General features: G+C 39.4%; 1 protein-coding gene across 2 annotated transcripts in view; it reads left to right on the top strand.

Moving 5' to 3' along the window:
• osbpl3b (oxysterol binding protein-like 3b) overlaps positions 1–12,134 on the top strand; it is a 226,963-nt gene that overhangs the window by 133,877 nt on the left and 80,952 nt on the right. Inside the window, exons 11-12 of one of the 2 annotated variants that reach the window (XM_068001971.1) lie at positions 3,126–3,259; positions 7,635–7,742. In XM_068001971.1, coding sequence (XP_067858072.1) covers positions 3,126–3,259; positions 7,635–7,742 — 242 coding nt within the window. The remainder of the gene's footprint in view (positions 1–3,125; positions 3,260–7,634; positions 7,743–12,134) is intronic. The other variant, XM_068001962.1, reaches the window with a different exon arrangement.

The raw sequence follows: 12,134 nt of genomic DNA, 5'->3' as shown, positions 1-12,134 counted from the left end.
CCTGCCCTGATTTGTTGTACATTTTGCCAAGAAACATTATATCCTGCAAAAATGAAAGTTGATGCTACATTTCTGATAAACTTACTCCATGATAGTACAAATATTTGTTTTTCAAAAATAAGATTCAATTTGTAGTTGGTACGAATTGAAGAGCCAATATTGTCCAATTAGAGCAATGGCTTAGAACTAACCCCCAACCAGATTAAATCAGATGCTCATTATTGGTGCATGTTTTTTTGGCTTTATAAGTGCCAGACATCTTCATTGCAAAACATCAGAGAGTGGGGTGGGGGGGTGGGAGAAGGATAGACACATGACAATAGCATGTTAGTTGGATTAGTTTTGAGACAGTGTATTGATTGACTAGCTGAATGCTGTTCTCAATTTAATTTAGATATTCTTACAAAATGCTTAAGCATATGATGGGGTGTCAACTAATTGTTATCTTCAGTATAAGTAGTCCTGTTCTACCGTCTAAGCCCTAGTTAAAGTTTTTAAGAGACATAGATAACCAGAAAAAAATAAGGTTTTCTGAGAAGCATACTGTTCTTCTTTCTTATGGCAGCTTGAAAAACAACATTAAATGTCAATGTCCACATTTAAGTTTGTCATCCATCCTATGGCTTCTGGTGATACGGAGTGAACAGAAGCTATTTCTTCAAGGAAGGATCTTAGCGAGCAACAAGATGTTCCATGGTTTGGATAGTCTCCCCACAATCATACCGGGTTATCCTTCCTCTTTCATTTAGGTAGTAGGTGGTTATAGCGCCCATAAGAAGTTCTGATGCAGTTCGCAGTTACCCATATTTTATGGAATTTTGTGGAATGGGTGGTTGATCCGTAATCAGGTTGTGATTCTTGACCCCGCTGGTTTCCCACATTCTACACCACTTGTCTTTAGGTGACAGTTCCGAGGCTTTAAGCATTTTAGCCTCTAACCATAAGGGTTTCCTGGACTTAAGATGGCATCTCAGGAGCTTCTGGATATCTTCATTAATAGGCAGATCTGAATTTGCTAGGGCCCGGTAGTTGTTCTCTGATCATTGCTACTTCTCTTCAGAGAGGTGGTAGCAAGAAGTGTGTGAGGACAGGGAGCCAGACTGTCGGTGTTGGTTTCAGCCCATTCTTGTGAGCAATATTCAACTACTGAGAAAACAAGGGCCAAGGTTGTTGTCTGCCGAGTATGAGCTTCTGCACCCCAGCTGGACCCAGCTACTTTGTGGAATACTTTGATCCCAGTCTTTATCTTGGCTGCAGTTTTCATCAGATGTTGACGGGATGCGAGATTATGATATGGAACCACTCCAAGGCAATTTGGGAAGTCCTCATGCCTGAGTTCACTATCACAGAAGGGAGAACTCAGGTGCTTCTTTGCATGCTGGTTGCTCAAATGAAATCCAGAGACAAACATTTTGAGGATTTGGATGAATCCACGACAGTATATAGACCTTGCATATTTTCAAGGCTTGAGTGTGCGTGTGTTTCTCTTGGGCAAGAGTTCTTGTTTGGATGGCTATCACAAGGTCATCTGCATATCCACATCTCCTTGACTAGGTTGGCGGGATGTCACTTATATAAAAATTAAAAAATGATGGTCCCAAAACTGAGCTCTGCAGGAGCCCATTATTCAGTAGTCGAGGTCTGCTAATCTGCTCAATGAGACGTACACGGAACTTGCGGTGGGAGGGCACGGCTGTTTGAGGTTAGCAATGTTAGTTTGCAGTGTACTATTCTAGACATTTTCTGCAGCATACCGTCCCTCCACACCACATGATATGCTGCAGACAGGTGCACAAAAGCCATTACTGTTTAGAGTCCACACTGATCATCAGCTTCTATGTGGGTTGTGAGTGCATTTACCTTATGTGCACTAATCAAATAGTATGATTTTTTTTATTCGTTCATGGGATGTGGGCGTCGCTGGCAAGGCCAGCATTTGTTGCCCATCCCTAATTTCCCTTGAGAAGGTGGTGGTGAGCCGCCTTCTGGAACAACTGAGTGGCTTGCTTGGCCATTTCGAGAGGGCGATTAAGAATCAACCACATTGCTGTGGGTCTGGAGTCACATATAGGCCAGACCAGGTAAGGACAGCAGGTTTCCTTCCCTAGAGGGCATTAGTGAACCAGATGGGTTTTTACAACAATCTGGTAATTTCATGGCCACCATTACTGATACTAGTTTTTTTTAATTCCAGATTTTATTTAATTAATTGAATTTAAATTCCCCAGCTGCCGGGGCAGGATTTGAACTTGTGTCTCCAGAATATTAGTCCAGGCCTCTGGATTACTAGTCCAGTAACATAACCACTATGCTACCGTACCCATGAGATAACTATATGCACTGTATTGGGGAACTGAGGTTCCTAACGTGCCTATCCTTTATTACTTGATATAGTTCCGATGATCATCTATCTTTACTTAAATATGTAAGGAGAGATTTTATAAATTTACACTAGAGTTGCAGAACTTTGCTCATTGGGAAGACACATTGGAAGTTTGGGTATGAAGGTCAGTGGGTCTGCTAGATTTTCTGTTCAATGATTCTGTCCTATGGCAACTGTTGAGTTTTTCAAATATGTGCCCCTGACATGCAATGTCCTGCACTGGGGACACATATTTGTAAAATCTACCCTATAGCGGACTGCATTTCTCTAAGCTGCAGGTTTATCTAGAAACACGACAACATCATAAAATCATCAACATCCTTATTTGCAAGTTGCTATGCATCAGATAGGAATTTAAAGACAGTTAATATACACATTGCCAGCTGACCCTATATACAAATATCTACAATATTGAATATGTACTCCTCTCTGAAGCACCCACTTTCTTGTTTTTGTAAATATATTACAGAAAAGGAGAGGTTACAAGGCTGAAGTAGCCCCTCCAATACAAGCTGCAATGATTGTTATAACCCACTCAAGCTTCATGCTTCTGACCTGTGGAGTCCTCTGAATCTATGAATTAGATTGCAGAGTTAGGTTCTCTCCAGGTGTCCATTTCTATGTATAAGTGTAGTACCATTATTTGAAGAGTGATTTAAGTACAATTTATATGTGCAATTTCAACAATTGTTGAAGTCCAATTCTGTGTAAAGTTACTTGATGTTCCTTTTTTATTTGGTAGTTCACTCTGCTTTGAAATCGGTGTTCAGTTCAATGGTAATTGAGAAGGAGAAACTGAAACAGTTAGTATCTGAACACGATGCTTGCCACTCACCATCTGCACAGATCATTGGTCTGAAGACTGCCTTAACCTCGGTAAGCTTAAAGACCATGCAACAGTAGTAAATATCGTTACTTTGAAGCTTCCCAAAATAATAACAATATGAAGCTGTTTTGCAATGCTTGTCATCACAGATTACTGTTTGCTTGGTTAATCCTTTGGCATTGCTCTAGATTGTAATGCTTTATTTTGATAAATGACAAATTTGTCATTTGTTATCTGAACAAGTTCCTAGGTTTTCCATTATTTTACCATTTAAAAAAAAACTTTTTTAAAAATGTGCATTGAGTTTACTTTTTGTTAATAAGATTGATTTAATGTTTCACAGGATTTCCTGTCTAAAAAATCTTGACTCTGCAGTAGTGGAGTGGTTTCACCCCAACCCATATTTAAGCTTGACATCTGTACGTTAACTATTAGTGATTGATTTCTCAGGTATTTTTGGGAAGGGGACCATTTCTCATAGCAAGACAAATGCTTGCCTTAGTTAGTAGAAGTCTTGCTTCCGAATTAGAAGGGACTTGGTCTCATAATCTGGCTGACACTCCATTGCAGTACTGAGGGTGTGTGCATTATTTGATATACGATTCTTTGGATGAGATGTTAAACTGATGCCCTACCCAGCCTGTTCAGTTGGACATTAAACATCCCATGACGTAAGAGCTGGCGTCCTGGCCAGTGTTCTTCCTTCAGGCAATACCACCAAAAAAACAGGTTAACTGATGATTCTGTTCAAAAAGTAGTTTCTGTGAAGTGCTTTGAGATACTTCTCAGATGTGAAAAGGTGTTTGATTAAAAAATGCAAGTGATTACTTTCTTTGATTAACCTGCCTTTTCTTTCTATTGGCTTTTTAAAAGTTTTTTTTTTAAATGTTGTTTTGACTGCATGTATAACATTTATTTGGAGTTCCAGATGTCATCCAATATTATGGATTAGCTCTGGTGTTGCTCACGGATAGACTGGAGTACTATTGTGATACCTAGCTGCTAACCTGGCATGTCCCTTTTTAAGGCCACTGCTCTTAATATTGTAACTAATTAGTTACTTATAAACAGCTGAGGTCATTGAGGTAACTACTTGTAAATTTCAAGCTCTAGCTCAATGACTTTTTTTTAAAAAGCAGAAGATTAATTGTTCTGCATCTACAACAAAGTGTGATGCCTGGAAATGTGATGTACCTGTGCTAAATATGCTTTTTTTATGCAGCATTATCAACTTGACCTCCCAAATTTAAAGATTTATGTGTCTGCGCCCCTAATTGTCTCTACTACTCTTAAACTTTTCCATTATGTGTCTATTTCTTACTCTTGTTATTACTAAAATATATTGCTTCATATTTCTCTACATTAAATTTTATCGATCATCTGTCTGCCCAATCTTTCATCTGACATCCATCTGCCCAATCCACTGACCTGTATTCATCCTCCTGAAGTCACCTACATCCCTCTTCACAGTTAATCCAATCCTCCCTATTTTGTTATTTGCTACAAGTCTATCTTTACCAAAGGAACTATGCATTTTCAGAATCATAAAAATTTGAAAAGCTGCTGTATAATAATGAGCATTAATCTCAGTTGAGAAGTAGAAGAGTGCTGAATTAAGTCAAATTTGATTGATTTGACAAGTTACCTTGTATGGCTTGTTTTGAACCACTTTGGCATCTTACCATTTTAACAAAATATGCACAGAGGGCGATATATTTACTAGTGGGTGACTTGGAGAGAGACTCTAAGAAAACAACTTCACTACCTGCAGATTGAGATGGGGTGACTCATCCACTAACTTCTGTTTTGGATCAGGTTTCAGTTTTTCAAATCCCTTAATTCTAGCTAATATCTAGACATTGGCCTTTACACAAAATAAGAACATAGTAATTCATATTATTACAGTTATACAAAATACAAGATCTGTATTCTGCAGCAAACATATAACCTGAGCCAGCCTAGTGTACCTAGACATATAAGCACATATAGAGAGAAAGTCATTCATCCTTGAATACTGAGGGATAACAAACTAGGAATGCAGTTTTTGTATAATTGTTTTTGGATGATGTAAAATTTGAATTCTTTGTTCTACAATGAATTGTATTAATCAGACATTTTTTTTGTGTTTTGTAGATTTGTCTCTTTATTTTTAAATCTTACCTTCTTTGGAAACTTGACATTATGTCTTGTACATTATGCTTCAGCTAAGTATGTAGGGGACTGTACAGTAACTGATTTATCAAATATTATGCCCTAAATTAGCTGCTTTCTTTCACCAAATTTTACAGGTCATTTGCGGATTGTTTGACTGGCCTGCCCCATTGTTACATAAATTTTAAGATGCTACGTTGCACAAGTTCATCAAATGAGTTAACCAGAGTGGTTTCTTAACAAAAGAGGTTTTTCATATACTGAAGCATTTTTGAACATGCCTACATACAAACGTATACTTCGGAGTTGTCTTTTATTTAAAGAAAGAAATTGAATAATTTTGCTTTCTAGTACTGAACTGAATTATTTCAAAGTATCCTAAAATCCTGATATACAACAACTTGCATTTATGTTTTGCCTTTTAATGTAGAAAATTGTTCCAAGGCACTTCAGAGGCATAAGGAAAACTGCTGCTGAACCATAGAAGGAGAGGTTAGGAAGGGTGACCAAAAGCTTGGTCAAAGAGGTGGGTTTTAAGGAAGGCTTTAAAGGAGGACTTGGAGGCAGAGAGGCTGAAGGGATTAGGGAGGGAATTCCAGAGAGTGGAACCTAGGTGGATAAAGGCAGGTCCGTTATTGTTGGAGCGAAGGGAGAGATTGCACAAGAGGCTGGAGTCAGAGGAAAGGAGAGTATGTTGGGGGTTGGGCGGGGGGGGGTGCTGGTTGTAGAGCTGGAGGAGGTAACAGAGATGGGTTACAAGGCTTCTAACTTGAGTTTTGAGGGCTTGTACACTAAGCAAACTTTTTGCACTTGTTTCGCTTTTTACATTGAACTATCATGTTTTTTTGAGATCACCCAGGTAAGTTTTTTTTTATGCTGTACATAAGATAGCTCTGTAAATGCTGATTGCAGCTCTGAAACAGTAAACTTTTTTCACAAGATAATTGGGGATGAAGAAGGCCATTCGGTCCATCTTTGTTCATCCATCCAAGAAAAACCTAGACACCACCATTGCAGGACCAACTTATTTCTTAAATGAATTCAGGGTTTTCATTTCCACTACTATATCCAGGAGTCTATTCCATGCATTGTATGAAGAGCTTCCTTATATCAGTCCTAACTTTGCTTTTTACTAGTTTAAATTGTTGTTCCTTTATCCTATTCTTGCAATTTAGTTTAAAGTAATTTTCTGGATGTATCTCCCCATACCATTAAATATCTCATTTTTAAGAGCTCTCAGATGCCCCCTTTCTAGACTGACAAGTCCATTTTCCTCAGTCTATATACTCAGACCTTTGTCAATAGGACCGGCCTCATGGCTCTTCTTTGCACTGTCTCCAGCGCTTGAGTATCTCCTTTGTATCTTGGTGATCAGAACTGAAAAATATATGCAAGGTATGGTCTGACCAGAGCACAATACAGTTTGATCATGATTTACTCTGCCTTGTACTCCACTGTTTTGGCTATATAGTTCAAAATTCTTTGTTTACTGCTCGGCATTGGTAAGCCATCTTGAACATTGAATGTACCAAGACTCCCAAGTCTCTTTCAATTTCATCCGTAGCTATTTCAATACCATTCAGGAGTGTGTGTATCATCAATCATCCACTTTTTTTTTCCTTCCTATGTGTATAATTTTTGAAAAATAGTCAGCAATGTCTTTGTTAAACTTGTAGAGAACACTGGACAAATGAAGTCCATTATCTCCTGTGAAATTGACACCTTCTTGTAAGACTATAGGGCAAATTCAGTGATGTTACACTTCCAGAATGGAGCTTTGCTAGATGGGAGTGTCAGATCGGGCTGTAATACATTAGGCCTGATTCTTTGTATGCTCCCTTCTAGCGAGGCATTACTCCAGCAGGTGCTTTCTAGCTGAACTTGTCCCTGTGGCTGTTCTCCACAAGTATTATAATGAATAACTACAAAGAAAATTATCTTTTTAAACTAATAATGCTGTAAAATGCCAAAATGCAACATTATTAGTAACAGCAGGCTGTCACTGTCAGCAGTTTGCATTGCGTACAACACCAAATCTTTCAAGATTTTAAGTTTACAGTTTCTAATCCGTACTACAACTCTATATTTATGTCTTTTTAGATTGTGATTGAGTTTATCAAGACTATGAAAATGTCGCATTTTCTTTCGAGACAATTTTCAAATGAGCTTCTGCTTTTGTAAATCTTAAACAATTAACATGCTCAGTCTGTTTCTAGTGCAGATTGTCTGCATTTAATAATTAATGCTCTGTGTTTCCTTAATGCCTTTTATCAGGCTTTAGCTCAGAATGCAGAGCTCAAAGGCCGGCTGTGCAGGATACATGCTGAGTCTAGGCTGGTAGAACCAGCTGTCACTGTAAATTCAAGCCCAGGTTCAGTTAAGGTGGGTCTGTGAAAATCTTGTCCATTGTATCCATATTATTGATGTGGAATGTTCAGTGTGTACCATTGCAATACAATTTTTAATTCCTACAAGTGATGAAGCATTTAACTGATAAGTGCATTACAATGATTCTCACAAATAAAGTGCACATGTGATTTCTTAGTTACCTGTTAGGCATTCTATTCATACCATTCTTTAAATAAAAATTCAGTTTCTTGTTCCATCAAATTTTGGTGATTGTTCTAAGTATGGAGGGTTCCTTAAAACTCAAATAGTCAACTGAGGCCATTACCTAATAAGTGTTCTGCTGCTGTGTTTAACATCAAATGAAAAGATTTGGGCTGTTTATAAACCCAGTTGTAACATTTTTAAAATTTGGTAATCAGACTAGTTTATTTTAGCTCAGTGATTTGATGCTTGCCAGTAAAATGTATTTTTAACTTGAATTTTGTGCACAAAGTGCTGGTGCTATTAGGAATGGAGCATGTTTCCTATTTTTTGTTTTGCACAGGCTCAATATTAAGCACTCAGAGATCTGGTTATAAGTTGGTTTAGTTGCAGAGAAAAGCTTATCCTACTCAATATATGCTGATCTCCATTTCAACAAAGCACCCTTTATTACTCCAGTGTGACACTTGCAATTCTGACACCAGTCATTCTGAAAACACCAGCAACCACAGCATCTAGACTGCGTAATGAAGTGATTTTTTTTGTATGGGGCGGGGGGATTGGTTGGGGAGGGTCTTAAAACAGCCCCTATTGTTGAGCTGTTATTCAGAAGGTATTTCATAACCAAGGAATAACATTCACTGCCTTCTTTCTATACCTAAGTGGTGCAAACTTTAACTACAAATGAGTGACTCATTTTTTCAATGCCAATACATAAACTATATAAAAGATAAATGCCTGGATTTATTGTCTGACCCTTTATGTACTTAAAAGACTTGAAGATTTTGAAGCCCAGACTACATTTATATATGGAGCACAATGTCTCAAACCCCCTGGTCTGTCTTTGGTATTAAACAGGCTCAGTGTGTCGGACCACCATATGCAGTGGCAGAACCACTGTTTTCCTATGTTGTTAAATTCCTAAAGTCAGCTGTGGTGCTAAGTAGAGATTGGGACCTCCGTGGAAGGAAGGAAAACTAAGGGGAGAGTCACTCTCAGGCTCAGAGAAGCATTTACAGTGATCAGTGTACAAGTTGGTTGCCTGTGCATCTCCTTGTCTTAGAAGGACAAGAGCAGCAGGTGCATGGGAAGACCATTATCTCCAAGTCGCACACCATCCTGACTTGGACATACATTGGCGTTCCTTCATTGTTGCCGGGTCAAAATCCTGGAGCTCCCTATTTAATAACATCATGGGAGTACCTTCAACACGGTTCATAAAGAAGGCCCTTCTCAGGGCAACTAGGGATGGGCAATAAATGCCGGCCTTGCCAACAACGCCCACATCCTGAGAATTAATTTTTTTTAAAAGTAGACTGAAAGAAAGCGCTGCCCACAGTACCTCTTTTTTTAAAAAAAAACTAATCAAGAACATCTGTGATTAACTAATATCCTTTTTGTTTCTACTTTAGTATAAACAGGGAATGCTGTTGACCTTGTACAGCAAATTTGGAGTTTCTGAAAAAGGTGTTGGGAGGGAATTGAATTTTCAGAAGTTATTTGTCAACTTATCTATGGTACTCGTTGTTTGTCATTTCAATACGTGTGCTAATTGTTCACACTGCTGTGCTCTCTAAAATCTCTGAGTCAGATTTTCCTGGTAATGCTTGTTTTCCCAGAATGAAGCAAAAAGCTAAAAATATTAAAACTAATTCTAATCTTATTTGAAAAGATGCATTAAGTTTTCTCTCACTGTTGCCTGAAAACTTTCTGTAGAATGGTTAAAATGGAGGCTGTATTTCTGGAAAGAATGTGCCTGATTTTAATAAGTTTATCTCTGCATTCTAGAATCAATATTAAGCATACGCACAGCTTCAAAGATTCAGTCGTAGCCATGTGATAGTAATTTATGGTTCTTATAATTCTAACTGGAGTATTTCTATTCACACAGGAAAGAGGCTGTGACATCCCATCAGTGATTGAAGTATAACTCTTTTGTATTAATATTGGACTTGGGTATAGAGGATTAAATTTCAAAGTTTGTAGATGACACAAAATTCGGAAATGTAGTTAACAATATGGAGGATAATATCAGACTGCAGGAGGACATGGACAGGCTGGTGAAATGGGCAGACACATGGCAGATGAAATTTAATGCAGAGAAGTGTGGAGTGATACATTATGGTAGGTAGAATGAGGAGAGGCAATATAAACTAAGTGGTACAATTTTAAAGGGGGTGCAGAAACAGAGACCTGTGGATGCACATACACACATCTTTGAAGGTGGCAGGACAAGTTGAGAAGGCCATTAAAAAAGCATATGGGATTTTATTCATTCATGGGCTGTGGGTGTCGCTGGCAAGGCCAGCATTTATTGACCATCCCTAATTGCCCTTGAGAAGGTGGTGGTGAGCCGCCTTCTTGAACTGCTGCAGTCCGTGTGGTGAAGGTTCTCCCACAGTGCTGTTAGGAAGGGAGTTCCAGGATTTTGACCCAGCGACGATGAAGGAACGGCGATATATTTCCAAGTCGGGATGGTGTGTGACTTGGAGGGGAATGTGCAAGTGGTGTTGTTCCCATGTGCATGCTGCTCTTGTCCTTCTAGGTGGTAGAGGTCGCGGGTTTGGGAGGTGCTGTCAAAGAAGCCTTGGCGAGTTGCTGCAGTGCATCCTGTAGATGGTACACACTGCAGCCACGGTGAGCCAGTGGTAAAGGGAGTGAATGTTTCAGATGGTGGATGGGGTGCCAATCAAGCGGGCTGCTTTGTCCTGGATGGTGTCGAGCTTCTTGAGTGTTGTTGGAGCTGCACTCATCCAGGCAAGTGAAGAGTATTCCGTCACACTCCTGACTTGTGCCTTGTAGATGGTGGAAAGGCTTCGGGGAGTCAGGAGGTGAGTCACTCGCCACAGAATACCCAGCCTCTGACCTGCTCGTGTGGCCACAGTATTTATGTGGCTGGTCCAGTTAAGTTTCTGGTCAATGGTGATCCCCAGGATGTTGATGGGGGATTCGGCGATGGTAATGCCATTGAATGTCAAGGGGAGGTGGTTGGACTCTCTCTTGTTGGAGATGGTAATTGCCTGGCACTTGTCTGGCACGAATGTTACTTGCCACTTATCAGCCCAAGCCTGCATGTTGTCCAGGTTTTGCTACATGCCGGCACAGACTGCTTCATTATCTGAGGGGTTGCGAATGGAACTGAACACTGTGTAATCATCAGCGAACATCCCCATTTCTGATCTTGTGATGGAGGGAAGGTCATTGATGAAGCAGCTGAAGATGGTTGGGCCTAGGACACTGCCCTGAGGAACTCCTGCAGAATGTCCTGGGGCTGAGCTGATTGGCCTCCAACAACCACTAGTCTTTAATAATAGAAGCATAGGGTACAAGAGCAAGGAAGTTATGCTAAACATTTACAAAACACAGGTTAGGCCTCAGCTGGAGTATTGTGTTCAATTCTGGGCACTACACTTTTGTAATGCCTTAGAGAGGGTGCAGAAGACATTTACTAGAATGATACCATGGATGAGGGACTTCAGCTGTGTGGAGAGATTGGAGAAGCTGGTGTTGTTCTCTTTAGAACAGAGAAGGTTAAGAGGACATTTGATAGAGATGTTCAAAATCATGAAGGGTTTTGATAGATTAAATAAGGAGAAACTGTTTCCAGTGACAGAGGGGTTGGTAACCACAGGACACAGATTTAAGGTGATCAGCAAAAGAGCCAGAGGCGACATGAGGAAACAATTTTTTACAGAGCGATTTGTAAGGTTCTGGAATGCGCTGCCTGAAAGGGTGGTGGAAGCAGATTCAATAGTAACTTTCAAAAGAAATTGGATAAACACTTGAAGGGAAAAAATTTACAGGGCTATGGGGAAAGAACAGGGGAATGGGACAAATTGGATAGCTCTTTCACAGGCATGATGGGCTGAATGGCCGTCTGCTGTGCTGCACCTACTATAGTATGTAGTAATTTCCCAAACATTAAGAATATTTTCCTTTTTTAAAAAAAATGTTACATTTTTGTAGATTTTCAACAGTTGCCAATTAAAATGGCACCTGACTAATACAACAACATTTTGTGCAGCTCAGCCAGTAATGTTCCTTTCAATCCCTTTAAGCAGCTACATAGCCATTTATTCATTAGCTGATGAATCTCAGTCAGCCAGCAGTGGCGTGCACAATACTTGTGTGTAATTGCTTCTCAGTTAGTGTAATAACAACTTGCACTTATATAGCACATTTAACATAAAATGACGTAAGACACTTTCCAGAAAAAAGAGGAAG

The sequence above is a fragment of the Heptranchias perlo genome, chromosome 2 (assembly GCF_035084215.1).
Source record: "Heptranchias perlo isolate sHepPer1 chromosome 2, sHepPer1.hap1, whole genome shotgun sequence".
Classification (NCBI taxonomy): Eukaryota; Metazoa; Chordata; class Chondrichthyes; order Hexanchiformes; family Hexanchidae; genus Heptranchias; species Heptranchias perlo.
The sequence above is the reverse complement of the archived record's forward strand: the minus strand, read 5'-3'. Positions and strand labels throughout refer to the sequence as shown.